Source organism: Coccinella septempunctata, chromosome 6, assembly GCF_907165205.1.
Source record: "Coccinella septempunctata chromosome 6, icCocSept1.1, whole genome shotgun sequence".
Lineage (NCBI taxonomy): Eukaryota > Metazoa > Arthropoda > Insecta > Coleoptera > Coccinellidae > Coccinella > Coccinella septempunctata.
Window position 1 is genome coordinate 33915521 of NC_058194.1, and position 25132 is coordinate 33940652.

Here is a 25132-nt window from a genome sequence, read left to right on the forward strand (position 1 = left end):
GATTTCAAAAACACCTTAAAAGTTACTGAAACATTCTATTCGGATTGAATAATCAATTATTATGAGACAACTAATCGTTTGTTACCAGATACTTTTAACAATTACGATCCAAATTGAAAAAATAAAAAATTCAAAAAGATTGTTGAATGTTCTATAGTTCTAGTAGAAACTGGTTCTATGTTTTCAGCAAACTTAACCTCACTTTGATGTTGACAAATGTTAAAGAATAAATATTTTCAAATTTTTTAATTTCATTTGTGTATGTGAATAAGATTTCTCGATTCGTCTTAATATAATTAATACATAGTTTCCTTCATTTCAGGTATTGTTTAATCAGTGAAAAGACAGCTGACTATGGATTTCGAAGCTCTAGGAGACTTTCAAAATATTAAGGAAAGAGTGATTAATTTTCACAACAGCATTGATAAATTAGAGAAAATACTGGAAGTGGCCCTCAGCGAAAGTATGAAAAAAAAGTACGAGAACTTTTCTCCCAAAGAAAAGACTGATTTTGATTTATTATTGGCAATGGAGCTGAATACGTTATATTGGCTACATCTGAGAAGCACAGGAGAGAATCCTCTTGAGCATGAAGTAATGGGACAACTTTCAAGAGTAAAAGAATTTATGAACAAAGCAAAAGAGGTACTTTTCATTTTTTTTATTTAAAACATTCATTTCTTTATGTAGTGTGCACTAAAAATTATCTCTATTTAAGGCACACGAAAGGAACACAATACGCCCAAAATTAGATGTTCCTGCTGCCAGAAGATTCATCAAACATGGGCTAAAAAATGATAGGGATGGTTCAAACTAATCCAACAGTTAGTTTCGAATTCTATCACAATATGTACATAAGAGACCATTGCATGCTGAAGAGCCCATCATGTTTGATCGGAAGTATCAAACGGCAAGAGCTATCAGATGCATGATGAACAAAGGGAGATGCAACTGCATTGTTAAAAAAAAATTATTTGTAATGTATGCAGGAAAATAAAATATTGGAATTACTAATTTTGAGTTTTGTTTGTCCTTCAAAGGAGAGTAGATAGATTATAATTTTTCGGGTCGTGAAGAACTAGAACAAAAATTAGAAATGTGTTTTTGCGTGGCGATATTTGTGTAATCCAATCCGCATATATATCACCAAAGATTATAGATCTATAATCTTTGTATATCACTATTTCAATATTTCAAATGACTAGAACAGAGACAACTCTGGACTAGAAACAAATATTCCTAAAGGAACACACCAACTCATGAATCACAGAAAAATATTCCTAATCCTAACCTCGTATGATGAACTGTCAAGAGAAAGTTGAAAAGACCATCGGTTTTTAAAAGTGCGAAAAACTCAACAAACTCAAAATGATGAATGAAATGGAACCAATTTTTACTTCAAAGTTGATTCAAGCTTGCATAACTTGCATTAGAATTATAGATAATTACATTCTAGCAGGTAGGATTGTTTTTGTTGATTAAACAGGTGCTACCCTCAAAATCAATAAACAGCCTGGCGTATTTGTAATTAATGTTAGTTTGTATTTTTATTTATTGAATCAATTTATTCAAGGATACTTATTACTGATTGTTTCATTATCGGAGAATTCTTTAAAACCAAAGTATTTGTGCTCTGCCTGATTAAATTTGCAAAAATAAATCTATTTGTTTAAGGCATAGGAGGAAATATACACATATACAATGTTGTAACTACAACATTCTTGAGAAGATTCAAAATATTTGAAGGGAGCAAAATCCATGGATTGGAATTCAATCTAACTGATAAGCAGGTTTTCATTTACAGCGGTCAGAAAATGAAATTAATAAAATATGAAGGGGATTTTGAAAAGTTTTCTAGAGAGCCTTCATCCTTGGCACAAGACTGGATTCTTGCTGCTAAGTTTATCGACAATAATTCACGGATAGCAACTGTTAGCATGAATAATATGATTCAAATACGAAACTTAGCCTTAGAGGTAACTGAGGAATATGCTTGTAATGAAAGATCGATGTTGTATAGTGCTGCAATTGGGTATAATTTATGGGATGACTTGGTTATATTTGCTGGAACAGCATTTGGTAATTTGTTAGTGTGGAAGCCTTCAGTCAATAATGAGAAAAAGTGTGCAGTTTTGGAAACACTGAAAGGGCACAAGGTAAATAGTTTTCAATAGAAATGAACATGATCAAGATTAAGATTTTTTATCTACAGGGTGTTCTTCTTTCTGTTGATTTCAATGAACATCATAGAATGGTGTGCACAACTTCAGATGATAGATCGTCTATTTTGTGGGCTCAAGAAGGTATCAAGCACAAAAAATTTGAGAAAAAATGTAAGGTATATGGTCATCAAGCCAGGGTATTCTGCTGCAAAGTGCTACCCAACTTTTTCATCACAGCCGGTGAGGACTCCGTTTTAAACATTTGGAATTTCGACGGCACCTTACTGAGAAGTGTGGAGCCCCACCAAGGGGGCGCCATTAGGTCACTCGGATACCATGAAGCCAGAAATTATGTAGTGTCAGGTGGGAAATCACTGCCCGTTCATTTCACGAAAAAAATTTGCGACTTTTTGCAGGCGGGGAAGACGGTTCTTTGACCTCCTTCAGTGCTTTCACCTCTGTGGATGGTAAAAAAATCGACATGCCTAAAATGGAGGTACCGAGACAACTCGTGCTGTTGGCCAGCGGAAACGTCCTCGTTATGTCGGAAAGTGGCTATTTGTTCTGCTATAATGTCACCCACAATAAGTGGATTTTGGTGGACCAACACAAGGAAATGGAGCAGTCCTCTTTACTTGAGGTTTCGCCCTGTAGGAAATGTCTGGCTGTTGTAGGTAAAGTATAGGTTATAAGGTTAACCTAAAAGTGGTCAAAAATCAATGACAGTTGACATCTGTCACTTTCATTATCCGTTAGGTTAACTATGGTATCTATGTATGTTTATAGATTGCTTCTTTGTAGGTTTTCACGGGGAGATGCATTTCTACAAAGAGATGAAAAGCACCGTTGTCAAAAAGTGCTCGTACAAATTGGAGACTCAATCGAAGATCGCTGGGGCCTACTGGCTGAACTGCAAGAATTTCCTCACTTACGAGAACGAAGGTAGGGTATTCACCTGGGATGTTCAGAAGAACGCGATCGAAGTGAAATACCAATACACCTTACCTTGGAATGGGGAAAGACGTCTGACGGCAGCCTGTTTACATAAGGAATGTCTGGTTATAGGCGATCGTAAGGGTCATCTTCACGTTTACAACGACAAGAAGGAATTTCCAATAAGGAGCATGATGAAAGTGCATACGAGCCAAGGGGTGTCCAAACTATACAGCATCTCGAACGTTGTCGTTTCACTCGGCAGAGATTCGCTACTGAAGATGCACAAACTCGAGAAAGATCTTCGTTTAACACCTGTTTCAGCCGATAAACTTCCTTTCAACTGGTTGGGATCGCTTTACAAAAACTACCTCTTGGGTTTTTCGGGGGAGAATCTGGTTCTCTGGGACATTAAAGCGAGAAGGACTTTGATCAAGTCACCGTGTGGTGGGGGACACCGTTCTTGGGATTTCGGCGACCAGGGATTCGTGTATCTGAAGAGCAAATCGATAAATATCAAACATTTCGATATATCGGCCATCCTCCCCCTGGATTTCATCTGTGGTTACCACGTGAAGGAGATAAATTGTTTGAAGGCGCTGAGAGTTGGAGGATATTATATATTGGCTTCAGGAGGCGAGGATACTGTTCTCCGTTTGAAGAAGATCGATCTGACCAAGGAAAGAGCGGAGTTATGTAGCATAAAAAAGTTTAAATCGCACTTATCCAGCATTAAAACAATAGCGTTCCATAAAGTCGAGGAGATTGACGATAAAATAACCTACCTCATTTTTTACGGAGGTGGACGAGAACAAATCCTCATGTATAAGTTGCAGATAAGCGTGGATAATCCTGGTTTAGATGTCTCGTGCATGGAGCAAGATTCCTATTACAACAATTGTAACGACGTCGAAACAAGAATTATGGATATAAACGTCGTTGAATACAACAAGAGGATGTTGCTGTTTGCCGCATGTTCAAACGGTAACATTCACCTATTCAAAATAGTGAAGGGTGAGAATCCCGATCAGTACGTCTTGAAATTCATGAAAACCTTCAAGTATAAAATGAGATGTTTGTTGAAAATAACGAGTCTAGTCACTGGAAACGTGAAATTGTTACTAACGATGGCCACAGATGGCCTTTTGGTATTTTGGAACGTTAATGAGGTGCTGAACAACGACAACCCCACCTACTTCGACACCGTACCAGCACACCAATCGGGAATCAACAGTTATTCCATAAAAACCCTAAGTGACACGAGACTCTTGATACTGACCGGAGGGGATGATAATGCCGTAGTTTTGAATCTGATCGACATAACGACATCCGAGAACCTCAAAGTTAACGTTGTCGATACTTTCAAGGATATCGGGGTGCATTGCGCAATGATCAGTGGGGCTTTCATCTGTGATAAATTTTTTGTTACCACATCGATCGACCAGAGGGTTTTGCTGTTCGGATGGGAAATTATCGAGGAAAAACTGAAATGTAGGTGTGTATCTATGTTTCACACCGCCATAGCTGATGTGCAAGGTATGGATTGCTTCAATAATGGACGTTTGGATCTTTTCATTTACGGAAATGGCTTGGAATACATAACCTCCAGGAGAATACTCAGCGGTTGAAGTCCAAGAATTAAGTTGTTGAGACATGCTTGGATTTTTATGAGAGATTATTTTGAAAATGTTGCAATGCTAAATGAGAGGAAACGTTGAATTTTTCGTTACTTTATTTGACAACTGTAGTAACTTCTTGCAACTATAAGTGAAATTTATTATAATCTATTAGAATTTGATGTGCCGATTGCTTTAAATGTAAGCTCTGAGGGAAACTCTGAACTGAAAACACCAATGCCTTCGTCATGGTTAGATGTTACTTTCGTGAAATAAATATATAGATGTTTTGCATTTCTCGTTTTATTCATTCCTACACAAAGTTTATAAATACAAAAAATACTTAATTGGATCACGCAAGATATCAAGTGAAGGTTTTATTACTGGTTATTTACATGCTACTCTCATTCGAGGATACGGTTGCGTTCACAAACTTACTCAGAGCAAGCTCTGAGTAAGCTATGATTACCCGAAGCGTTCACAAACGTACATGAACACACCCTACAAGTCTAACCTCTTCTGTCATCAGTGTCAATGTCATGTTTTAACCTCAACTGTCAGATAGTTACCTAACCTAGACGATTTTTGTTCATATGAAAGAAGTAATACAGCATGAAATCCGCTGTGTCTCAAGTATTGATAGAATCGATGAACTACCCAAGCTGCGAATACGAATCCTTGCTTCGTTGATCTCATATTCTCGGTTTTGTCACACTTTACGACCATGCTGAGGTTCTCTTGTGAAGATATTCGCTGGATACGTTAAATCAGACTAGAATTATCCACTATTTTTCATATAATCGAAAAGATTCCGTGCGGCCCGCAAATTTATTAATCGAATTTGTATCCCAATAAAAAAAAGCGTTTTCCGTCTGTGGATTATGTTGATTGCGCACGTAACCATCGTCATTGGCGCACGCGCTCTGAATATGTTACAGATTGACGAACTTTGACAACTGGTTAAAGTAGAAGGGGCGTTTGTTCGCAATTTACAGGAATAAAAAGTCGGACGCCATTTTGTAATTTCGAATCAATTAATCGGTTCATCAAAATTTATTCAGAACATCTATTTGAAATTCGAAAGGTACATCTTTGAAATGTGTCTGTGATACGTGAAATTCATTCTGTCTAACGGTATTTATTATGTTTTGAGTTGCTTTGTTAGTACTTCATATACCCAATAGTTATCTAGTATTAAAAGAGTTAAGTGGTAAAAATGAGTTCCAAAGATGATGAATACGATTATCTCTTCAAAGGTAAGCTCCAGATGTTGATAACATCGTTAGAATTTATAAAATTTTGATTTGTTTGTACTGACTGACATTTGTTGACGTACCACAAAGATAAATGTAAATTATAGACAAGTCATCAGTCAGAGGTCAATTTGAATTTACTGTTTTTTTCCAAGAATGTGAGGAACATATACGAATGTCTACCTTTATTCTGAAAACCCCAGTCTTAATCAGTTCTATCTAAAACTTCTTCAATCAAATCATTTCAGTAATTATCGAAAGAGTTGTATCTTGCTACTACCCCTATGCTCTCACAAAATATGATTCTTATGAGTTTAGTTAGAACATGAGAACATGAGGATTTTCAATGTATCTGTGGCTCTTCGATTTTGATAAAATATTGATCTTTTTTCGAGAAAGAAAAGATGGTTTGATCTGGGAGATGAGAAACAAAAACCAACAATTTTACTTATTTATTCGTCTCAATTCTTGATTAAAGATAGGGATATGAAGAGGGACCAACACCGCCCACACTTATTTTCAATTTTTAAATATATCTGACGATTTTTCCATTTATGATTTGAAACGTGTAACATTTTGATGCAGATGAGATCTACTAAATTGTTTGTATGTCACAAAGAAATCGTTCATTGTTGTCCTAGCAGGAGGTATTATGTGGCTTTGGTAATTGGATACCTTCTGTATTGTTCTTGAGTTGTGAAATCTAAGAGCAATCCAAATTGTATTCAACTTGTTTTTTCACAGTGGTCCTAATCGGAGACTCAGGCGTAGGAAAAAGTAATTTATTATCAAGATTTACTAGAAATGAATTCAACTTGGAGTCCAAGTCAACTATAGGAGTAGAGTTCGCAACACGCAGTATGAAGGTTTGTATCAATTTCAAATTCTTTGTTAATTGCTGTCTCATTTTCAAGAAGAATTTTCCCAAATAAAGGCAACCTTCCTTATATTAGATATCACCTTATCTTGTTTCCACCCATGAAACTTGATACTATGGAATGGTGTTAACCGTAAAAATTTGATGACAAACATTCAAATTTTCGGAGAAAGCAGAATTTTGACTGATAGGAATGTTAAAATATTTATCGATGTATATCTACGATATATCGATGTATGTATTTCTATGATCTATCGATGTTAAAATTTGCCATCCCTAGTTGAGAATTACATAGAAATAATTTGTACAATATTCTATGCTTTGTCTGCAACCATAAAATATGCAACAGGTGGTTTTCATGAAAATACGAAGAAAGTACCAAGAAAAATATTTCAAGATTGGTGCATTACGTTGACTATTTTTTGCCTCCCCTCGTACATATCACAGCGCTCTTCACTACACGCGAAGGATGACGTAATCTTTTAATCTGTTCAAATTTGTAAGAAAATACTGATCCGGATATCCATTGTTGGAATCCTTTCTCGTATAATCATTCAAAACTATATCATTCGTATAATCGAAAGGAGATGTTGTAAAACCTCATCTCGCATCGGTTTATCCGGAGTCCACTATATAGGGTTTCAACGAATTGATCATGAACGGCATCAGGCAATCGAAGTCCTTCAAAAAAATTCCTTTGGAAATTGCACTCATCGAAAATGAATGCTATCTATATTCGAATCGTTATCTGTTATGTTTCGAGTAAGGAAAACCGCATTTGGTAATTGTTTTACTTGATAATTTCAGTTTTCAAGGATAATGTCCTGCTTGTGAAAAAACGAAGCAATCAGCTGATACAGGCATTAATAAGGATTTAGTTGTCGAAGGCTGCGAATTTAAAGATTGGATCGCGATAATTTTTCAACAATGTTTGGATTTCATAGACATAGAGACTCTATGTCTATGTTCGATTTCCACTGAAAAAACGCCCGTTTCTATGGTTGTCATAGAAAATTTCGGATAACTTTGACAAAGAGTTCATTATCGTTAACCTAAATTTTTTCAGGTGGACGGTAAAACGATAAAGGCCCAGATATGGGACACGGCGGGCCAGGAAAGGTACCGCGCCATCACGGCCGCCTACTACAGGGGCGCCGTCGGCGCTCTGCTCGTCTACGACATCGCCAAACACCTCACCTACGAAAACGTAGAACGCTGGCTGAGGGAACTCAGAGATCACGCGGACCAGAACATCGTAATCATGCTGGTTGGTAACAAATCCGATCTCAGGCATCTAAGGGCCGTTACCACGGAGGAAGCGAGGACTTTTGCCGAGCGCAACGGCCTCTCCTTCATCGAGACCTCGGCGTTGGACTCGACAAACGTCGACATGGCCTTCCAGAACATATTGTCAGGTAAAAACCTGCCTAAACTGTAGACAACGAAAGGTTTCACTTGACCATTTTCTCAATCTAGTCGCTGAGTTTGTGAGGTTCAAAATTGTATTTTCCCTCCTTAGTGCTTGCTTTATGTTATATAGAGAGATGACAGTGACGAAAGTAACTTGTATATTTTAATTTCGCAGAAATTTATAGAATTGTATCACAGAAGCAGATAAGAGATCCCCCAGAAGGTGATACCATTCGGCCACAGAACGTAGAACCAATAGATGTTAAGCCTACAATGAATAGTGATGGAGTTCGCAAACAGTGTTGCCAGTAACACTTTTTTTAGCAATATATTGAACAACTATTCAAACACAGGTAAGCAGGATCGGGAAATTTTTGGGATGATTTGATTTCGAGCTTTTTTTTTAGATTCTGCATATATAGTAGTGATTTCTGTACCATTCACCAGTGGCTATTTGTGTTGTTTTTTATTGAAAAATCTTGATATAAATGTTGCCGAAGGAAGAGTGACGAGCATCTAAAGTTGCTGCACATTGTTTTTCGAGATTTTTTACATACTGTATATTTTGTTTAAGTTCATATTTATATTTTTGGTATGTAATAGGCTCTATATTTAGATAGTGTTTATATTGAAATAATTAAAGCAAAATTTATGCTTGAGGCATGTGATTTTAATCAAGAACAAAAGAATTGTTTTTGTTTTGTTATTTTCTTCCGGGATTCTTCAAAAAAATTTTATCACAAGTATCAACCGGCATTTTCTTCTTAAGCTTCAGCAGAAAAAATTATAACAGATAAGATATAATGGAAAGTGAATTTAAATTGAATATCTAACTAATATTGATTTTAATGTACAGTTCTCCATTATAATGCAAGAAAGAGTTTACCCCGTATTTGGTACTAAAACAAATTAACCTGGTTTTCTTGGAATTTCACTTGTATGTATATAATTGTGGTGCTAGTTTGAGGATCTGTAGGGATTTCTTTGAAACAAACTGTATTTAAATGTACATTGCGTACACGTCCATTATTGAGTTTTCTTATTTCAGCCTTTGAACTCTTTCTACATAACTGATATATGATGTAACATAAGCTTTGTCTCAAAAGTTTTATTATATTTAATTTTCAAATAAAATATGTATATTTAAATGTGCCCATTTGTTTCGTTTTCTTCATTCTCATTTCAAGCTGCATCCACATTTATCTTTCGATTTCTCCATTTGTGGCACTTTCTTTTTGATTTTGGGAAGTTCGACGGTCTGGGGTGGTTGAACTTTTCTTCGAGTGTCTCTCGTGTAGTAATAGTTTTTCGACAACGCGTGCGCTGGACCCTTTGGGATCCTAGGAGGGGGCGGGGATCTGGACGATAAATTGTCCTTGAATCTCTGGGAGTTGGTGTGTTTTCTCCCAAACAGAAAATTCCTCCAAAGTTGTAGAATGGGTGACACATCTCTGTATTTTGCCATTGCAGCAGATGGATTTCAAAGTTTTTTTCCAGTAATGTCCCCCCCATCGAAAAAATGGGACAGTTAATGACAGTTTGATAAGTCAATTTCATTAAAAAAGTGCATAGAAATTAGACAGATTAAAGATGTAATGTCTCGGTATCTGCGCTTTTTTATTGTCAATTGAAGAAGAAAACAAGTAAATCCGGGCCATTTTACTGAATCGATTTAAAAAGATTAATAAAATTCAATAGTAAACTAGCCCGTTTTCTACCCTTTTACGGCGACGCTGGCTGTCCAACCTCGTTGCTATGTTATTTAAATACGTTGCTAAGGCTTTCACTCGATATCTGATTGGCCGGAACTCGCTATACTACCGTTTTCTATGGTCTCAAAAAATGTGTAGAAAATTTCAAGATGTCGAAATGGCCAATTTTCAAATTCATTTTTCAACGATTCAAACTGAAGATACCGGAAAATATACTGAACTATCCCTAGGGGGTGTTTTTCTGGAGTTTGCGAGTGCCGTGGACGTAGAAAAACGTGCAATATCAACATCGTTCTGGAACAAGTGAGTCCACCTATGAAATTGAAAGCAGATTTTACAGATGGGTAAGGTCAATTTATATGAAGAAAGGCTTTACTTGTTTCAAAAAATATATTTTACATCGTTTTTAAAAACTCAATAGCAGATAACGTATACATCATATACTCCTCCATCTTCTCCCAATACTCAGATTGTCTCTTTTCCACAATATGGAAATATTCCCTTAATCTATCATCGTTGGCAATCAACTCTGTATGACTCTTTAAGAACACAGCATAATAACTGGAAGCAATTTCGTAATTCTTCTTTGTACAAAACATCCAATCTATAAACTTCAAGAACTGCAACATAATGTCTACCGAACCACCACTAGCACCGTCCAAAGATTTAATTTCAAAGTCGATGGCGCTAGGCCCGAACGACATAATTTTTTCCAAAACTTCACGAAAATCGTTCGTTTCAATCGTGGCTTGCAACAAATTCCCAAACGCCGTGTAATTCTTGAAATTCTTCGGACAGATGATCTTACTTTGCACGTGATTTTCCTCCTTGTTACTCAGATCGAATTGAAAGGTGAGAGACGGAATTGTTGGCAGGAAAAACGGGGCTTTGACCGGTTTCTTCGGCAGTTTCAACTTGTTCCTCTGTTTTATTTGTTCGAGATCCAGCAGATTCAACCATCTCGATGTCGCCAAGCCGGACAAAGTGATCAATTCTTCGCATATCTGTTCCGGTGACTTATATTCGTCGTCTTCCTCAGTCTGGACGTCCTCTTCCTCTTGACTAGCCGCTTGGGAACACTCCGGAAGAGACACTAATTTCGCTTCTTGTCTTGGATCGATAGCCCTCAACGTGACTTTGCTGAAGAGGGTTCTGTTGGACCACAAGAATATTCCCAAGTAATCGACGTGGCTCGTGGCCAACGTTTCGCCGGTTGGTGACATGTCTAGGGATGTACAGGGGGAGTGAGTCGCGAATTGATCGATCAAGGTCGATGAAGGTATATCCCAGATTTTCACGGAGGAGTCCATGGAAGAGCTGATTAACCATCTCGAGTCGGGACTGAAAGTTAAATCCGTAACTTGACCAGTGTGTCCTTCCAGCCTCCTTATCAGACGTTTAACATCGATATCTACAATATTTATGGTGAAATCTTCCATTGCAATCGCCAACAGCGAGTTCTCGTGGTTCATCCTGAAGAAATTGATAGATTCCTCCAAATGTAAATTCTGCAACGGCTTTGAACCTGTGAAAAACAGTTACAATGCATCGATTCCGAAAAATATCGTTAAAATTCTTACCGTTACACTTGAACCTCCAAAACGTGAGTTCTCCTTTTGTAGACCCCGTAACGGTCACTTGATTCAATTGATCCACTGCAACGCCCCTAACCGGACTGTCGTGAGCATATTCCGACCCGTAATTTTCCTTCCAAATCCCAGACTGTATGTTGAACCTACAAAAAAATTTTTTTAGCTCAAAGAGAAAGGGCCCTCTTAAATCAATCTTTACCTATCCACGTGTCCGGTACTGTAACCAATAATCACGAAATTCCCACACCTCGTCATGCACAAGCAAGTGGCAACGCTGTCGGGGCTTCCTCTAAGATTTTTCTTGTGGAGTCTTTCTGGGAGCAGTTTAAAATCCCCCATTTTGAGTTTGCTATACGACCAAGTGGTAACCAGCGGCAAACCCAAATGTATCGAAGCGATGTTGTCCCAGTCTTTTTCCCTGGCCGTTTCTGACGTGAATTGTACAATGGGGGGCATTATATGAGAGTCTTCGACGATTCCTTTTCTCTTCTTGCTGGCCTTCCTGTTGTGCGACGCTTTTCCCAAACTCTTGTTGAACTGTTCCGTTCTGGTATTGAATATTCTCAGAGTTGAATCGCCCGCTGCGCTCAATATATTGTGCCCGATCGGATCGTGGAATCGTATGTATGACGGTGGGGCCGAATGACCTGTGAAATGAAATGATATTCTTGCTTATCCAAAAATTCATACACAAAAAATTACCTACCTTCCCTGATTCTGAGCAACCTGGCTCCACCGTCCGGCATATCGAAAATCCACAACTTCAGCCTATTATCGGGCGATGAAGTCAACATGAGAGGTTCACTAGGTAAACAAACCATACCGGTGACGGGCCCTTCGTGAGCTCGGATAACCTGACTTGCAACCCTTCTCTTTTCCAAGTCCCACATCACGATATGTCCCGTTTCACTCCCCGAAGTCATGATGGGCCTATCGTCCCATCTGAAAGAAATCGACGTCACCGTACCCCATTCCTGAGTGAGTTTCATGATGCTTTCGTCCATTTTGAGATCGTGTATGACGATATCTCCATTCCTCAAGCCGATGGCAACAACGTCTACTGCTGTTGATTGAGCTATGCAAGTTACTGCACTCTGCCACCCTTTGAACGCGTAAATGAGTTTCATTTCCCTTATGTTCCATAACTGCAAGTGTCCTTGATCGCTTCCCAATAAAATCTTGTTTATGTAAGTAAGAGGATGAAAAACTGAAGTTATAAGGAAATCGGCCTTTCTAAAAGTCAACTCTGAATATAGACTTTCATCTTTTATGTCCCATATCTTCAGATTATTTTCTTCGTCCACGGAAATCAAATGAACTCCAAATGGCAGTAAGTGTTTCACGTTATGCTCATGTCCTTTATATGTATGCTTCAGTTCCGTTCCTCTTCTCCAAGCGTAAATGTTAGGTCCTGCACCGGTATATACATGATATGAATCTGCTGCCATACATTCAATGTTAGAAGGATGCAAACCACTGACACTAAGTAAACTAAAATGTGAAATTCCATAAGTATGAAATGATTTCCCAACACATGTTACTATCAAATTCTCCTGTCTGCTTTTGATGTATCTCACTTGCAACGGTACGTGATTACTAACAAATCCAAGTGCCCTACATGGGGCAAAAGCTTTATTTTCTGACATTATGGTCAAGTTCCATCAATAATACATAATATAACAATTTATCACTTTTAACAAGTCTCTTCGTGAATTCAAAATACAAATATTTTTGAGGTTGGGAGAAGTTGAACATAAAGTTTGGACAAAAAGAAAAGAGGTTAATCTTTGATTTGGATACAAATTTTCTTTTTCTTTCTTGGTCAATCGATATTGTTGGTTCAAAATTTCGATCACTTTCATAAATTCACGATGATATCAAAAAATGGGAGAATATTTTGATTTGTGTTAGAAATTCAGGGAATAAATTTCCATTTATAGTTCAAAAAATATCGTCATAGCCCATGAAGAAAAGAAGTTCGATCATCTGTGCATAGTGTCTATGAGCGTTCTGTGTAACGAACTTTTAGTTCTTTCTGTGGTGTTTGTTTATTTTATTATTTTTACGTTAGATTGAACTTGGTTATTTATTTTATTACTTGAAAAATTGATTAATAATTCATAATGCCTGAAAGCCCTTCGAAATCAACTTACCAGTGGCGAAATCCAGCAGATGTCTTGAAGTTACAACAGCTGAAAATAAAGAAACGAAACTTACAAAGTAGGATAAATGGCTCAAAGAGCTCCAAAACTGATGAAAATGACAAAAAAAACTTGTTTGAAAATGTGCTGTTGCGACAAAAACGAAAAAATCCCTTCGCCAAAGAGGAAAGTTGCAAGAAGAATAAGACTGATCCGTCTATTAGTTTGGAAGAATCTACTGATGGAACTCTCTTTAAACTACTACATAATTCAGCTTCAATCACAAATACAGAACCGAAACTGACTTCTTTTGACAATATTTTAAATAAATTGAGTTGTCCTGATGAAATAGTGGAAGTTGTGAAGGCTCATGGTGAGAAATGGTTACCCATAGATTGGACCCTCAAATCAAAGTTAAGATTATTGTCTTTCAAACCGTTTCCATGGAATCAGAAACTCAAATTGAGTGAGGAAGCTTCGGGCATCACTGGCTACGCCAGATGCCTAGGTACCAATAGTAGTACTTATTTGGATACTTCACCAAATGCAAAATTTCATCAGTGCTGTTTGTATTGGCAACAACCTTCTTTACCCTGGGTTAAACTGTTTCCAAGAAGTACAAACAAATCTTCTGGAGGTGGAATCAGCTTAGCTAATAGCCCTGAAGTTCGCGATGCATTACAAAATGCATGGTTCGACAGTTTGCGTTCTCTATTCCAACTGATCAGAACGCGACAATGTCCATACTTTTATGTTTGTGCGAACAATTTTACAGTATTATTCAGAGCTGCTGGAATATGTGGATATAGTGATGTTCATGCCTTAATAAGTCCTACTACCAGAGGATTGAGGCGTTTGCTCAAAGCTGAAGATATTGAATATCAAATGCCTCTAAAAAAGAAAAGGATGTCCGATCAAGGGTATGATACGATGGATACAACATGTGACACAACACAAGATTCTGAACAAGTTACTGTTGATGATGATGATGACGATGGCGCTACTGATGACATTTGGCTTAAAGACATGGGGATTAATTCTGACGATATCAAACAGATTAAATATACACAGGTCAGTTCACTTATTGTTCACAGTTTTGTTCTTTTCTACGATCTATCCCTGTTTTTTTTAACAATTTTTTTTTTCAGCAAAAAATTATACACAAAGCTGAATGCGAGGTGGACAACAGCGAGCAGAGTCTTGTGCTAATAGAAGGCACAGAAGTCCATTCGTTCTACAATTTCCTGTTGAACTGCAAGAGCGCAGTTGCGATAACAGGTTCGTTGGCTGGAGTTCCCCCAACGCTTCTCGCCCCTGTAGCCTTCAATGGGGCAACTTTAAACGCTTTGAAAGTGCGGGAAAATAAAGTCAAGGTAGACGATGTTAGTTACTATTCTATAGAACTAAGCGGACCGATTTTACCTACAACTATTCATAATATTTTTAACATTCATCCGCCGGAACATAGTATGACTGCCACTTTTCACAATCTTGCCTCTACGATACCTTTCAGTAAAACGGAACCCGGCGAGGAGAGTAAAGTTAAAGACGGTATCGTGTTCATCAAAGAAAATTTATCGGATTGTGGTTTGAGTGACAAGGTTTTAGAACAATTTTGTACGACAGACTCTAAAAATATTGTCAATGTCGAGTGTATCAAATACGATAGCGACAACAAAACTTATACATGGACCTGATGTACAATCAGAATAGTGTTCATTTTGGAACACTGTTGTTAATGTATCATAATTTATATGTAATTTATTTATTGAAGTGAAAATTTTATTTTAATGCTCAATGGTGTATAATTTTTTCTAATCCATTCTTCATTCCTTCCTGGAATGGAAATAAAAAAAACTAATGTTTTCATCAATTTACTTCACATATAAAGATTATTCTTTGGTAACTCCGTTTTTAAATAGTGCTGACTGGGAGATAAACCCAATTTTTCTGCTAATTCTAAAACAGGTTTGGAGCTCAAAGTATCGACATCAAAATTCTTATGATAAAGTACAAAAGATGAACATTGCAACTTTTTATAAATGCAATAGGATAAAACATCACCTCCTAGACCTGTTATGAAATTAGGGGACTTTAATCTATCACAGTCGAAGGTCAACTTGTTGGTACTCAAACATTTGAATAGACACTCTACTGCTTCCCTATCCAATTCTCCTTCATAAGCACTTAAAGCACGTGAAGTTATGGTAATAATTTGCTTGGCTTTGACAATGTAATTTTCTATCGATTTGATAACCTGAAAAAAAGTAGGTTACACAGTTGAATCACGTGAAAAGATATAAAGTTTACCTCCCCAGTTGCCAAATCATTAGCTCCATAATAAGATTCGTTATGTACGATAATGAAATGATTAGACTTTTCATAGATATAGATATTGTTTTTTGTAGAACAGACTGGTTTCAAGTCTTGCAATATGAACTTATGGAAAATTTCGCCAATCCTTCTAGTTTCTACGAATATCAGGGATTCTGCTCTCGATAAACATTGCTGATCTCCTGTCCATTCGATTGTGGGTCTGAAAATTCCATAATAAATAACGATTGATTACTTCCCTGAAATAGCTTACGGCGTATATTCCGGATAATCGTCATCGTCTAACAATGCCCTTGTTGAGGGCTCTACTATTTCACCAAACACCATTCTCCTGAATTTTGCTTATTTTATTATTCAGACATGAAAAGTCAAATCAAATCATATACATAACCAAACTTTGAACGACAAACAAAACAGTAACCATAGACAAACTAAAGTTAGGTTAGGAACCATAGAATACCGAACATGTAACAAAAATATGCTGACATTTATATCAGTGTTCTGTGGTTAATATCAAAGTGACAGAACGACAGGAGTGATATTTTCTATCCCCAAAAAATATTCAAGGGTTTTAAGAGAAAACTGGGAAAAGCCGCTTTTCTTCTAATTACATTTCGAACGAGTTTTAAGGTTTCACCGTGACAAACAATGGCTTCAAACAAACTCGGTCTGATCGTGAGTGTGATTAACTTTGGTCCTCGCTTTTCGAATTACATAACTTTATATTCGTAGGTTCGCAACTTCAGCTCATCCAGTTCTCTCAGTCAAATGGTAAAGCCCCCAATTCAAGTCTTTGGTATCGAGGGGCGTTATGCCACTGCCCTATATTCAGCTGCAACCAAGCAGAAAACACTACCTCATGTTGAAAAGGACTTGCTCAAGTTGCAAGAATCGTTGAAGAGCGAAGCGAAATTCAAGGAATTTGTTGTTAATCCCGTTATAAAGAGGAGCATCAAAGCTGATATAATGAAAACAATTTCTACCGATATATCTCTAGCGCCGCAGACTTCCATTTTAGTGCAAGTTCTGGCTGAAAACGGTCACTTGAAGAATCTTACGGGAGTCATCAACGCATTCAAAACGATCATGGCAGCTCACAGGGGTGAAGTATGTGAGAATGAATAAAACATATCGTTTTATTACGTCGTTTTCCATCGTATAATTGGAAATTTTCACTTTTGCATTTTAGGTTACTTGTGAGGTTGTCACGGCTAAAGACCTTGATGCTTCGCAAAAATCCAAGTTGGAAGGAGTGTTGAAATCTTTCCTGAAATCCAATGAAACCATTCATCTTAATACCAAGGTAGATCCTTCGATCATGGGCGGTATGATCGTGAGCATAGGGGACCGTTACGTGGACATGAGCGTTGCTAGCAAAATCAAGAAGTACTCTGATCTAATCAGCACCACAGTCTAATTTACCAAGTTTTGTTAATCGATTTATTAGCAAATATACAATAGTTCTTAGTTGTGTTTAGTTACTTCATAAATATTTAATTTCCTTCCATCTCAAGTTGGTTGGAGTTTGATGAATTATTGTGTTCATACCATAGACATAACTGGTTTTAGTCTATGGTTCATACATAGAATAGGATGTTCTAAGAGTTTGATGAACTATTGTGTTCATACCATAGACATAACTGGTTTTAATCTATGGTTTATACATAGAATATGATGTTTTATGGTTATGGTTTATCAGTCTGTGGTTGCACTGACAATGACAGTTGGAGCAAGAAGAAGAAATGAATAATTTATTAATATAATAATAAATCTATTAATTCCTATAAATAGAGGAGACGATAAACCGAGTTTATATCTTAACCAATTAAAATTCGGAAATAAAATTTATTTCAAACTGTTTATAGAGAATGTTCAATTGGTGGGATCGATCGTGTCTCCCCCCCGTATCTGACCCCAACCGATGAGACGCCAGTGCTTCTCGACACGCCTACTGAGGGCTATCTTCTCCCCTATCTCCGTGCAGACGGGATTGGTGAGTCCTATCTTCACCAAATCCGCCTTGGTGGCGACCACCCTTCCTCCGGTACTCAAGGAACCGATGTTGACGAGCAGCACCTCGTTCTTGGTCAGCTTCTGCACCTTGGCGCCCTTCTTGTCGCCCTCTACGCGCACGCCGAGAAGACGCTTCAAGAGGTAGTAACTTACCTGAAAGAAAAATTATATCATTCGACTACCAGGAGAACGCTCAAGACGGTCATTACCTCGAGCTCAATGAAGATACTCGGAAGGGCCCCGACGGCCCCGAGCACCTGTCCCACGAGACGGTCGGCGCGACAGAGCGTGGGCTCGATCTTGGTACCGACACCGATGAGACCTCCGGGTACCGCGAATTGAAGCTCGTTCTGCTCGGTGTACAGCGACACGATCCTGGAGAAGATCGGCCTACAGGTCAGTTTACCCTCGGAATCTTTACTGACGAGACCGGGCCTAACCTAGAAAAAAAAACGATTCGTGTAGTGAAGGATCGCGTTGCGTCGCTCGAGAACGTACCTCGATCTCCTGCCCGACTTTCAACACGCCCCTCAGGATGCTACCGCCGGCCACGCCGCCTTTGAGATCGTTGACCTCGCAACCTGGCTTGTTCACGTCGAAACTCCTGATGACGATGAGATGGGGCTCGGACGTGAAGTCTCTGACCGGGATCGGGATCTTCTTGGTGATGTACTCGCAAAGCACCTGAAAAAATCGATAAACGTCAAACGGGAAGATCATAGAGTAGAAAGATGGGAAACGAAGCGACTGAATACAGCGACTCTATCAAACACAGTGGCGACAATTGGAAATTTAGCAAGAATATGGCGGCTTAGATGCATAGATTTCAATGCCATGATCTCTAATTCGGAATGCGGATTGGCTCACGTCACTTGACCAAATCCGCCATATTCTTGCTAAAACGATGAAAAAGGAGACCACAATTGTCGCCACTGTCTAGAATGGAGGAGTTTCCTACATGTTGGCCAACGTAGAAAAAGGTCTACCAACGGGGAATGATTGCTTTCTAACGAAACCTACTTCATTCTTTCCGCAATGATCATATATATTCATGAAATTCTACCGAGCTTTCTAGAGTTTACTGTTAAAGAGAAAAAATGATTTTCATAACCTCGATTGCTGATTGGTTGAAATTTATGTTGGTATCACTACTTCTTGTGACAATCGACATTTTTCATTGGCAAATGTAATTTTTACTGATATATATAATATTAATATTGTCAATGTGCTGTATAGCTTACAAAATACAAGAAAACAAGAATGCATTCAAGCAAAAATTGCGCACATAACCAAAACTTTGCCCATAACCTAACAGATTACTTTTTCCTTCTTGACATTTGCCAACGAAACATGTCAATTGTCACAAGAAGTAGTAATACCAACATAAATTTCAACCAATCAGCAGTCGAGGTTATGAAAATCTTTTTTTCTCTTCAACAGTAAATTCTAGAAAGCTCGGTAGAATTTCATGATTATATTTGATCATTGCGGAAAGAATGAAGTAGGTTTCGTTAGGAAGCAATCACTCCCCGTTGGTGGACCTTTTAGACCTTTTTCTAGGTTGGCCAACAAGTAGGGAACTCCTCGCGTCGCGAATTTCGCGTCCCTCTATTATAAAACAGAAAACTGTCACTAAACAGGTTTTCTGTATTGACAGTACGTTTTCAGCGCCATCTCATTCTCGAATGTGTTTTCACTGACCAAAATGTACTCGGTTTATAGTACTAGAGATGTGAGGGCGTTTCCTATCTTTCTACTCTGTAAACTTTGGTCGAACGCCCGACGGACCACAGACGATCATCCTAACCTCAATGTTGTACTTGAGCTGCGCCGATATGGGTATTATGGGGGCGCCTTCCGCGACGGTTCCCTGGACGAATTTGACAATTTGTTCTTGCTGCTCCTTCGCCTGACCCTCCTTCACCAGATCGATCTTATTCTGCAGTATGATTATGTGTTTGAGCTTCATGATCTCGATCGCGGCCAGATGCTCGCTCGTCTGCGGCTGGGGACACGATTCGTTTCCTGAACATGAACAATTCGATCTTAGATTTAAATATGGATAATCTCGAAGCTAACATTACCTGCGATGAGCAGAAGAGCGGCGTCCATCACGGCGGCGCCGTTAAGCATCGTAGCCATGAGGATGTCGTGACCGGGGCAGTCGACGAAACTCACGTGACGTACCAGTTGAAACTTGCCGCTGCAGGAGGTCCTCAGGCAGGGGAAAGAATCGTCCTTCGAGGAACCCCCCGAGATGTAACAGGCCGGTCTTGGGCATTTCGGATTGTCGCATTTGTAAATCTTGGCGTTCGCGTAACCTGCGGAAATATTCGGAAAAAAACGTGAATTCACTTCGGGATTATCTTCACCACAGCATAGAAAGATTCAGCTGTGCATCACCAGCTGCATGTGAGCACGGCTTTTTCTCGGTGTACTCGAGCGCCAGCTATTCTTTAAGGGAAAATAGCAAACCTACCCTGGTAGCTACGAGCCGAAGACAAGGATCCTCGGTGTTTGGAGTGTTAGTGACAACCAGTGAAAGTTAAAATCGACGTACACAAGTTATATTTGTCGACTCGTACAAGGAAACACAAATGGCACTATTATAAAATTCGTACAGTGAAAGACTCGAGATCAATGAATTTACAGGGCAAAACGGACGGAATGAAACAGGATCCGATCTCAAACGTTATACGGGATTTACGGACGTGTTCGCCAGCCAGAACCTAAGAGATGCGTTCTTCACCCCCTGAGTATCCACGCCAGCGGGGTTCTTGGATAGCAGCAGTGGTGAGCGTCGGACAAAAGAGGGTTAGCCACTCCAAAGTGCTTTCCGCACCCCCTGAGTATTCACGCCAGCGGGGTGCTTCGGCAGTAGGAGTGAAACTTAAACCGGGGAGTAAGGGATTGAAGTTCCAATGATATAAAAGAGGAAAAAAATGGCGGAGTGTCTTACCTATGGTTTCGGTTGGTCACTGGCACTCGTAAATTCCCAGAAATCAGAAAAAAATATCACCCAATAAAACAAAATTATACTCCGAATCGTAAAGAAAACCAGCTGCATATTAACCGAAACGGGGCAACAATATTCAACAGCCCGAGAAACCAAAGCTAGGGTTGCCGTTCGAAGATTAGTTGCGTTAGCACCCCATGAAGTACCAGCTAGTTTACTCAAGATATTAACTCCTTGTTTGGATTGACGTTATGCTCCAAAACAGAATTACCGACAACTACGCTCAATTTTCTATATTTTTGATGATTGAAACGCGAAACCTCGATTTTATTTGGGTTAGGACGCAAACGCCACTCGAAAAAGTAATTCCTCGAAATTTCTAAATCTGTAGATAGAGGGTAATATCATCAGCTTATATAAATTTTTTAGAAGCAGTAGGTTTATCACACTGATATAAATTGATGAGAAGAGGCGCTAAAGCTGATCCTTGTGGATAGCCCTTAGTCAAGTTTTGAAATTACTACCATTATCAAAACACAAAATCTTTCATCTGACAGCATGTTTTATAGTAAGCGAACCATCTTTTTACACTTCAGACGTGTAGTAAAGTTGAAAATCAAACCATCCTTTCGTACTGTGTCGTACGCTTCAGGTAAAACCACGGAAACATTTTCAAATCGATGGATGGGACATGAGAGAAAACAGCAACATCGTAATGTATATTATTTTACTTTCAAAACTATTAAAATAAAACAGAAATTTTTTAATTTCGACCTAACGTTAAGGCACAACGAGGATATTTCATCATTCAGGTGAAAAATATTTAAAAAAACAGTATATCTATACTTATATATCGTCACGATTCATCTGCCGATGATCAGTTCTGAATATTCAGCTCTAACAACGTTTTGGCGACCAACCTACGTCGCCAGACAATGGAGAAAACACGCGCAACGAATGAAGAAACATGAACACGACAAAAAACCAATGTAACATGCTATATAGAAACTATACATAAAAAACTAAAATGTTTGTTTTGTCGATTAAAGCGACAATTATTCTTTCCATTCGCAAAGAATCGAAACCTTCCTTTTTCTTCGTTAAATTTGGACCAATCGCCTTCTTGGCCGTGACGTATCTTGGCCCACGACGGTATCAAAAGAGATATCTGCGACATTTGTCGGCGTAACACTTGCACAACGATCTACCAGTACTCATTTTTTCGCTCGATTTATCGGGCGTTTCCAGTCGCGGTCTGTTCTTCTCCGGAGTGTTCGCGGGTGAGTCCGAGGCGCACATGTAATCGAAGGTGATCTCCTGATCCTTGTCGATCTCCCTCAGCGAGAAGAGGGCCAGACGCGGAAGGTTCGGATCCAGGGTGTCGATCCAGATCGCCCAGACGGCGCAGTTCGGATCGCAGGAATGGTTGATGAAGTGCGACACGTTGCCGTACTTGGCGGCGTCGATGGTGTACGGGTTATCCTTGGTGTTGTAGTCCAGGTCGAACAGGTAGGTGCGACCCTGGGCGTCGTAGCTCCTACCCCTCTCCTCCGCCTCCTCGTGGGTGATTATCTCGCCCACGTACTCGCAGATGAACTCGCCGCAGGGTATCTTACGGGTGGCCTTCACGCCCCAACCCCTGCCGTTGTCCGTGCGGAAGATGCAGAGCGGTACGCGTCTACCGCGCTGCACGACGCGGTTCCTGCACTCCGCGCCGCACTTGCACAGCGAGTTGCACTCGAACACCGGGATGCCGGGGTTCACGTTGATCCTGCCCGCCTTGGTGAAGGTGAACCCGTTGTACTCCTGCCTGCCGCAGCAGGCCTTGATCTTCGGGCCGCATTCCACGCATTCGCAGCCGGATATCACGTGTTTCGGCATGCGCACGTTCCTACCGGATATGTTCTCGTTTATGTAGGTGAAGTCCCTGGGTAGTACCTCCAGGTCTACCCTGTTCTCCACCAACAACGGCACTTTTTCCTTTTCTTCGTTGATGCGGTCCGACCAGGCCTTCAACGCGGCCAGCTGATTTTCCCTACGCACCAATAAATCGTAATGCACCAGAGCTTTGACGGCGTTGTTCAATCTGAGGATGTGGCGGGGTGCGGGAAACTTGAGATGCACCACGATCAGGTCTAAGAGCAGGGATAATTTGAGCGGTAATTTATTAAGGTCGAAGTTCGGGTACATCTGCGAGATGACGTTCAGACTGAGGTTCCTACGGACGTTCAGCTTCTCGGCCAACGCGTCCAGCACGGCCTCGTCCAACACCCGCGCCAGATAGTTCTCCACGATCTTGGGACAGTGCTCCAGGTGCTCAGGAGGCTCCCACGTGTTGCTCTCGTCGTCGTAATCCTTCCACTTCACCAAGAAATGCAGCTTTCCGTCGACGATGTCGCAGTCTTCCAGACTCTCCACCTCGTACTCCTTCTTGTAGGTGGGTTTTTTCGGGTTCGGCCTGCTCGTTTTCCACGAGTCGCTCAGCTTTCTTTTCACTCCCCTCCTGACCATCTCCTCCATGAAGCTCTCGACCGAGGCTGTATTGATCCTCAAGTTATTGTCGCGGGGCCATATGAGAGTGCCTTTTACATCGAACTGGAGCCTCTCTATAAAGTGACAAAGTTTCCGAATTACAAAACAATAAGACACCAAACAAAAAGGTTCAGCAATGTGAAATGTATCGAGACTTTATAAAGATGTCTTCAGTTCGATGTACTAAAAGCGCTTCTGATCGAAATTAACGTTTTGGATTCTCGGCCGTGGGCTTCGACTTGAAAATTTACCTTTTCCAAATGATTCTAAACGATTTTCACTTCACGATCACACAACGCACAAAGAGAAATAATCACCGTATAGTTCGATTTTTGATTTTCACTCAACAAAATTGTATCAGAGGAAAAAGACTTTATATGGGAGAAAAATAAACGTGATAATAATATCAAACATCTGCCATATTAAGGGATTTATAGTCTTCAAACCTCCACACTACTCTGTTCTTAAATTAATTTCATGTATTAATATTGAACATTGCATCATGCAGGTTACACTACTAATGTTGATTTTGTAACCAATGAATAATAATATAGTAGCAGCAACTGCAGATAATTGCTGAGCAATTGGCCCACGAATAATAATAATAATGAATACCTGATGAAGCGATTCTTTACACACCTTGAAAATATACCTTCCTTCAAATACAGTTGAATGATACAATAAACAAATCCCCCCTTGAAAATTATTATATTTCAGTCATCTTTTAACATGATACTCATATGTGCCAGCATAAGTTAAAATTCAGCTTCAATTCTTACAACAGTTTAGACCGTTGACGAATAAAAACATTCATTTAGCACCTTCTTTAGCGAGTTTGAGGCTGATAGTATATCCATCAGTTTAGATATGGATAATAAATTCCACAACGTGAAAATCAATAAATCATCATCAAATAACGACAACTCACCTAGCTTAATTGTAATATTCCTTTCCAACTCATTTTTGAATCTGACAGTCTGAACCCCAGAAATGGCTTTAACTACTGTGGATTTTCCATGGGCTACGTGACCGATAGTTCCTATGTTTATAGTAGCTTGTCTACTAATAACTTCGGGCGATAATGCTGTTAGCTTTGAAACATCCTAGAAAAAATGCGGAGCATCATCATAGGAGCATATTGGAAATCTAAGGTTATGGAATGTAACTTGTCCCAATGAGGGTGCAATTATGTTTTGAGGTGTAATGAGAATATTTTCGTGATCAACTTACAAGTTTTGATAGATCTTGTTTTTGTAGATTGGGCTGAAGAGTGGTAACTCCACTGTTTTCAACGGCTGCCATTTTTAACCGCGAATATTTGGAAATTAGGACCAAAACCGCAAACGAGATTTGTCACGTCGAAAATGACTTTAATGACAGATCACAGAACCGATTATACCTTACTTCATGTTTTTCTTATTTTTGTTTGGTGGTAACCCGCTGTAACGAAAGGAATTATAAAAAAAAATCTAAACAACGTTGAAAAAGTAGATGATTCCAGAAAAATTTAACGAGAGTACCCAAAAAAGTAATCGCATAATACGATAAAATAGTTTGTACCAAAGATTATAGAGTACTCTACTACTCTACTCTACTCTATA

General features: G+C 39.2%; 9 protein-coding genes across 10 annotated transcripts; 5 read left to right on the forward strand and 4 right to left on the reverse strand.

The window, feature by feature from the left end:
* Window positions 1-170: 170 nt before the first annotated feature.
* On the forward strand, window positions 171-1014 carry LOC123315206 (nuclear nucleic acid-binding protein C1D). Its single transcript, XM_044900812.1, has 3 exons — window positions 171-259; window positions 323-645; window positions 719-1014. The coding sequence occupies exons 2-3, from the start codon at window positions 355-357 to the stop codon at window positions 815-817; spliced, it is 390 nt and encodes a 129-aa protein (XP_044756747.1). The 5' UTR covers window positions 171-259; window positions 323-354; the 3' UTR covers window positions 818-1014.
* Window positions 1015-1304: 290 nt separating this feature from the next.
* LOC123315119 (WD repeat-containing protein 6) lies at window positions 1305-5005 on the forward strand. Its single transcript, XM_044900689.1, has 5 exons — window positions 1305-1459; window positions 1675-2156; window positions 2213-2525; window positions 2579-2836; window positions 2964-5005. Exons 1-5 carry the CDS (start codon window positions 1369-1371, stop codon window positions 4721-4723), a joined length of 2904 nt encoding a protein of 967 aa, XP_044756624.1. The 5' UTR covers window positions 1305-1368; the 3' UTR covers window positions 4724-5005.
* A 643-nt stretch (window positions 5006-5648) lies between these two features.
* On the forward strand, window positions 5649-9403 carry LOC123315120 (ras-related protein Rab-11A). Its single transcript, XM_044900690.1, has 5 exons — window positions 5649-5967; window positions 6709-6830; window positions 7908-8256; window positions 8427-8604; window positions 8659-9403. Exons 1-4 carry the CDS (start codon window positions 5928-5930, stop codon window positions 8561-8563), a joined length of 648 nt encoding a protein of 215 aa, XP_044756625.1. The 5' UTR covers window positions 5649-5927; the 3' UTR covers window positions 8564-8604; window positions 8659-9403.
* On the reverse strand, window positions 9169-9842 carry LOC123315121 (NADH dehydrogenase [ubiquinone] 1 alpha subcomplex subunit 7-like). The gene has a single exon (XM_044900692.1). The coding sequence runs from the start codon at window positions 9714-9716 to the stop codon at window positions 9429-9431; it is 288 nt and encodes a 95-aa protein (XP_044756627.1). The 5' UTR covers window positions 9717-9842; the 3' UTR covers window positions 9169-9428.
* Window positions 9843-10339: 497 nt separating this feature from the next.
* Window positions 10340-13319, reverse strand: LOC123315122 (WD repeat-containing protein 36). The gene is made up of 4 exons (XM_044900693.1): window positions 12262-13319; window positions 11755-12202; window positions 11544-11698; window positions 10340-11488 (listed from the first exon to the last, which is right to left on the reverse strand). Exons 1-4 carry the CDS (start codon window positions 13199-13201, stop codon window positions 10359-10361), a joined length of 2673 nt encoding a protein of 890 aa, XP_044756628.1. The 5' UTR covers window positions 13202-13319; the 3' UTR covers window positions 10340-10358.
* A 263-nt stretch (window positions 13320-13582) lies between these two features.
* LOC123315124 (protein downstream neighbor of son homolog) lies at window positions 13583-15494 on the forward strand. Its single transcript, XM_044900696.1, has 2 exons — window positions 13583-14767; window positions 14845-15494. The coding sequence occupies exons 1-2, from the start codon at window positions 13679-13681 to the stop codon at window positions 15391-15393; spliced, it is 1638 nt and encodes a 545-aa protein (XP_044756631.1). The 5' UTR covers window positions 13583-13678; the 3' UTR covers window positions 15394-15494.
* A 60-nt stretch (window positions 15495-15554) lies between these two features.
* LOC123315125 lies at window positions 15555-16449 on the reverse strand. The gene is made up of 3 exons (XM_044900697.1): window positions 16284-16449; window positions 16007-16232; window positions 15555-15953 (listed from the first exon to the last, which is right to left on the reverse strand). The coding sequence occupies exons 1-3, from the start codon at window positions 16355-16357 to the stop codon at window positions 15576-15578; spliced, it is 678 nt and encodes a 225-aa protein (XP_044756632.1). The 5' UTR covers window positions 16358-16449; the 3' UTR covers window positions 15555-15575.
* A 92-nt stretch (window positions 16450-16541) lies between these two features.
* LOC123315126 (ATP synthase subunit O, mitochondrial) lies at window positions 16542-17497 on the forward strand. Its single transcript, XM_044900698.1, has 3 exons — window positions 16542-16705; window positions 16763-17137; window positions 17220-17497. The coding sequence occupies exons 1-3, from the start codon at window positions 16679-16681 to the stop codon at window positions 17445-17447; spliced, it is 630 nt and encodes a 209-aa protein (XP_044756633.1). The 5' UTR covers window positions 16542-16678; the 3' UTR covers window positions 17448-17497.
* Window positions 17498-17767: 270 nt separating this feature from the next.
* LOC123315123 (eukaryotic translation initiation factor 2 subunit 3-like) lies at window positions 17768-24919 on the reverse strand. 2 transcript variants are annotated; one of them, XM_044900695.1, is made up of 7 exons: window positions 24762-24919; window positions 24460-24634; window positions 20128-20364; window positions 19851-20068; window positions 18542-18727; window positions 18253-18483; window positions 17768-18196 (listed from the first exon to the last, which is right to left on the reverse strand). In XM_044900695.1, the coding sequence occupies exons 1-7, from the start codon at window positions 24831-24833 to the stop codon at window positions 17903-17905; spliced, it is 1413 nt and encodes a 470-aa protein (XP_044756630.1). In that variant the 5' UTR covers window positions 24834-24919; the 3' UTR covers window positions 17768-17902. The 2 variants fall into 2 exon arrangements, with proteins under 2 accessions (XP_044756630.1, XP_044756629.1); XM_044900694.1 differs by lacking the exons at window positions 17768-18196; window positions 18253-18483; window positions 18542-18727; window positions 19851-20068; window positions 20128-20364 and adding an exon at window positions 21710-23605.
* Between the last annotated feature and the right edge of the window lie 213 nt (window positions 24920-25132).

Excerpts from the sequence above, each read along its gene's own strand:
- LOC123315126 (XM_044900698.1), top strand. The coding sequence starts at position 16,679 with ATGGCTTCAAACAAACTCGGTCTGATC. Across the intron at positions 16,706-16,762 it reads CAAACAAACTCGGTCTGATC|GTTCGCAACTTCAGCTCATC; the intron begins GTGAGTGTGATT and ends TTATATTCGTAG. Across the intron at positions 17,138-17,219 it reads TGGCAGCTCACAGGGGTGAA|GTTACTTGTGAGGTTGTCAC; the intron begins GTATGTGAGAAT and ends TTTGCATTTTAG.
- LOC123315123 (XM_044900694.1), bottom strand. The coding sequence starts at position 24,833 with ATGGCAGCCGTTGAAAACAGTGGAGTTACCACTCTTCAGCCCAATCTA. Across the intron at positions 24,635-24,761 it reads AACAAGATCTATCAAAACTT|GATGTTTCAAAGCTAACAGC; the intron begins GTAAGTTGATCA and ends CATTTTTTCTAG. Across the intron at positions 23,606-24,459 it reads GAATATTACAATTAAGCTAG|AGAGGCTCCAGTTCGATGTA; the intron begins GTGAGTTGTCGT and ends GTCACTTTATAG.
- LOC123315120 (XM_044900690.1), top strand. The coding sequence starts at position 5,928 with ATGAGTTCCAAAGATGATGAATACGATTATCTCTTCAAAG. Across the intron at positions 5,968-6,708 it reads ATACGATTATCTCTTCAAAG|TGGTCCTAATCGGAGACTCA; the intron begins GTAAGCTCCAGA and ends GTTTTTTCACAG. Across the intron at positions 6,831-7,907 it reads TCGCAACACGCAGTATGAAG|GTGGACGGTAAAACGATAAA; the intron begins GTTTGTATCAAT and ends AAATTTTTTCAG.
- LOC123315206 (XM_044900812.1), top strand. The coding sequence starts at position 355 with ATGGATTTCGAAGCTCTAGGAGACTTTCAAAATATTAAGGAAAGAGTG. Across the intron at positions 646-718 it reads TTATGAACAAAGCAAAAGAG|GCACACGAAAGGAACACAAT; the intron begins GTACTTTTCATT and ends TCTCTATTTAAG.
- LOC123315124 (XM_044900696.1), top strand. The coding sequence starts at position 13,679 with ATGCCTGAAAGCCCTTCGAAATCAACTTACCAGTGGCGAAATCCAGCA. Across the intron at positions 14,768-14,844 it reads AACAGATTAAATATACACAG|CAAAAAATTATACACAAAGC; the intron begins GTCAGTTCACTT and ends TTTTTTTTTCAG.
- LOC123315125 (XM_044900697.1), bottom strand. The coding sequence starts at position 16,357 with ATGGTGTTTGGTGAAATAGTAGAGCCCTCAACAAGGGCATTGTTAGAC. Across the intron at positions 16,233-16,283 it reads GATTATCCGGAATATACGCC|ACCCACAATCGAATGGACAG; the intron begins GTAAGCTATTTC and ends TGGAATTTTCAG. Across the intron at positions 15,954-16,006 it reads ATGATTTGGCAACTGGGGAG|GTTATCAAATCGATAGAAAA; the intron begins GTAAACTTTATA and ends ACTTTTTTTCAG.
- LOC123315119 (XM_044900689.1), top strand. The coding sequence starts at position 1,369 with ATGATGAATGAAATGGAACCAATTTTTACTTCAAAGTTGATTCAAGCT. Across the intron at positions 2,157-2,212 it reads AAACACTGAAAGGGCACAAG|GGTGTTCTTCTTTCTGTTGA; the intron begins GTAAATAGTTTT and ends TTTTATCTACAG. Across the intron at positions 2,526-2,578 it reads CAGAAATTATGTAGTGTCAG|GCGGGGAAGACGGTTCTTTG; the intron begins GTGGGAAATCAC and ends GACTTTTTGCAG.
- LOC123315122 (XM_044900693.1), bottom strand. The coding sequence starts at position 13,201 with ATGTCAGAAAATAAAGCTTTTGCCCCATGTAGGGCACTTGGATTTGTT. Across the intron at positions 11,699-11,754 it reads AGTACCGGACACGTGGATAG|GTTCAACATACAGTCTGGGA; the intron begins GTAAAGATTGAT and ends ATTTTTTTGTAG. Across the intron at positions 11,489-11,543 it reads TTGGAGGTTCAAGTGTAACG|GTTCAAAGCCGTTGCAGAAT; the intron begins GTAAGAATTTTA and ends TGTTTTTCACAG.
- LOC123315121 (XM_044900692.1), bottom strand. The coding sequence starts at position 9,716 with ATGGCAAAATACAGAGATGTGTCACCCATTCTACAACTTTGGAGGAAT.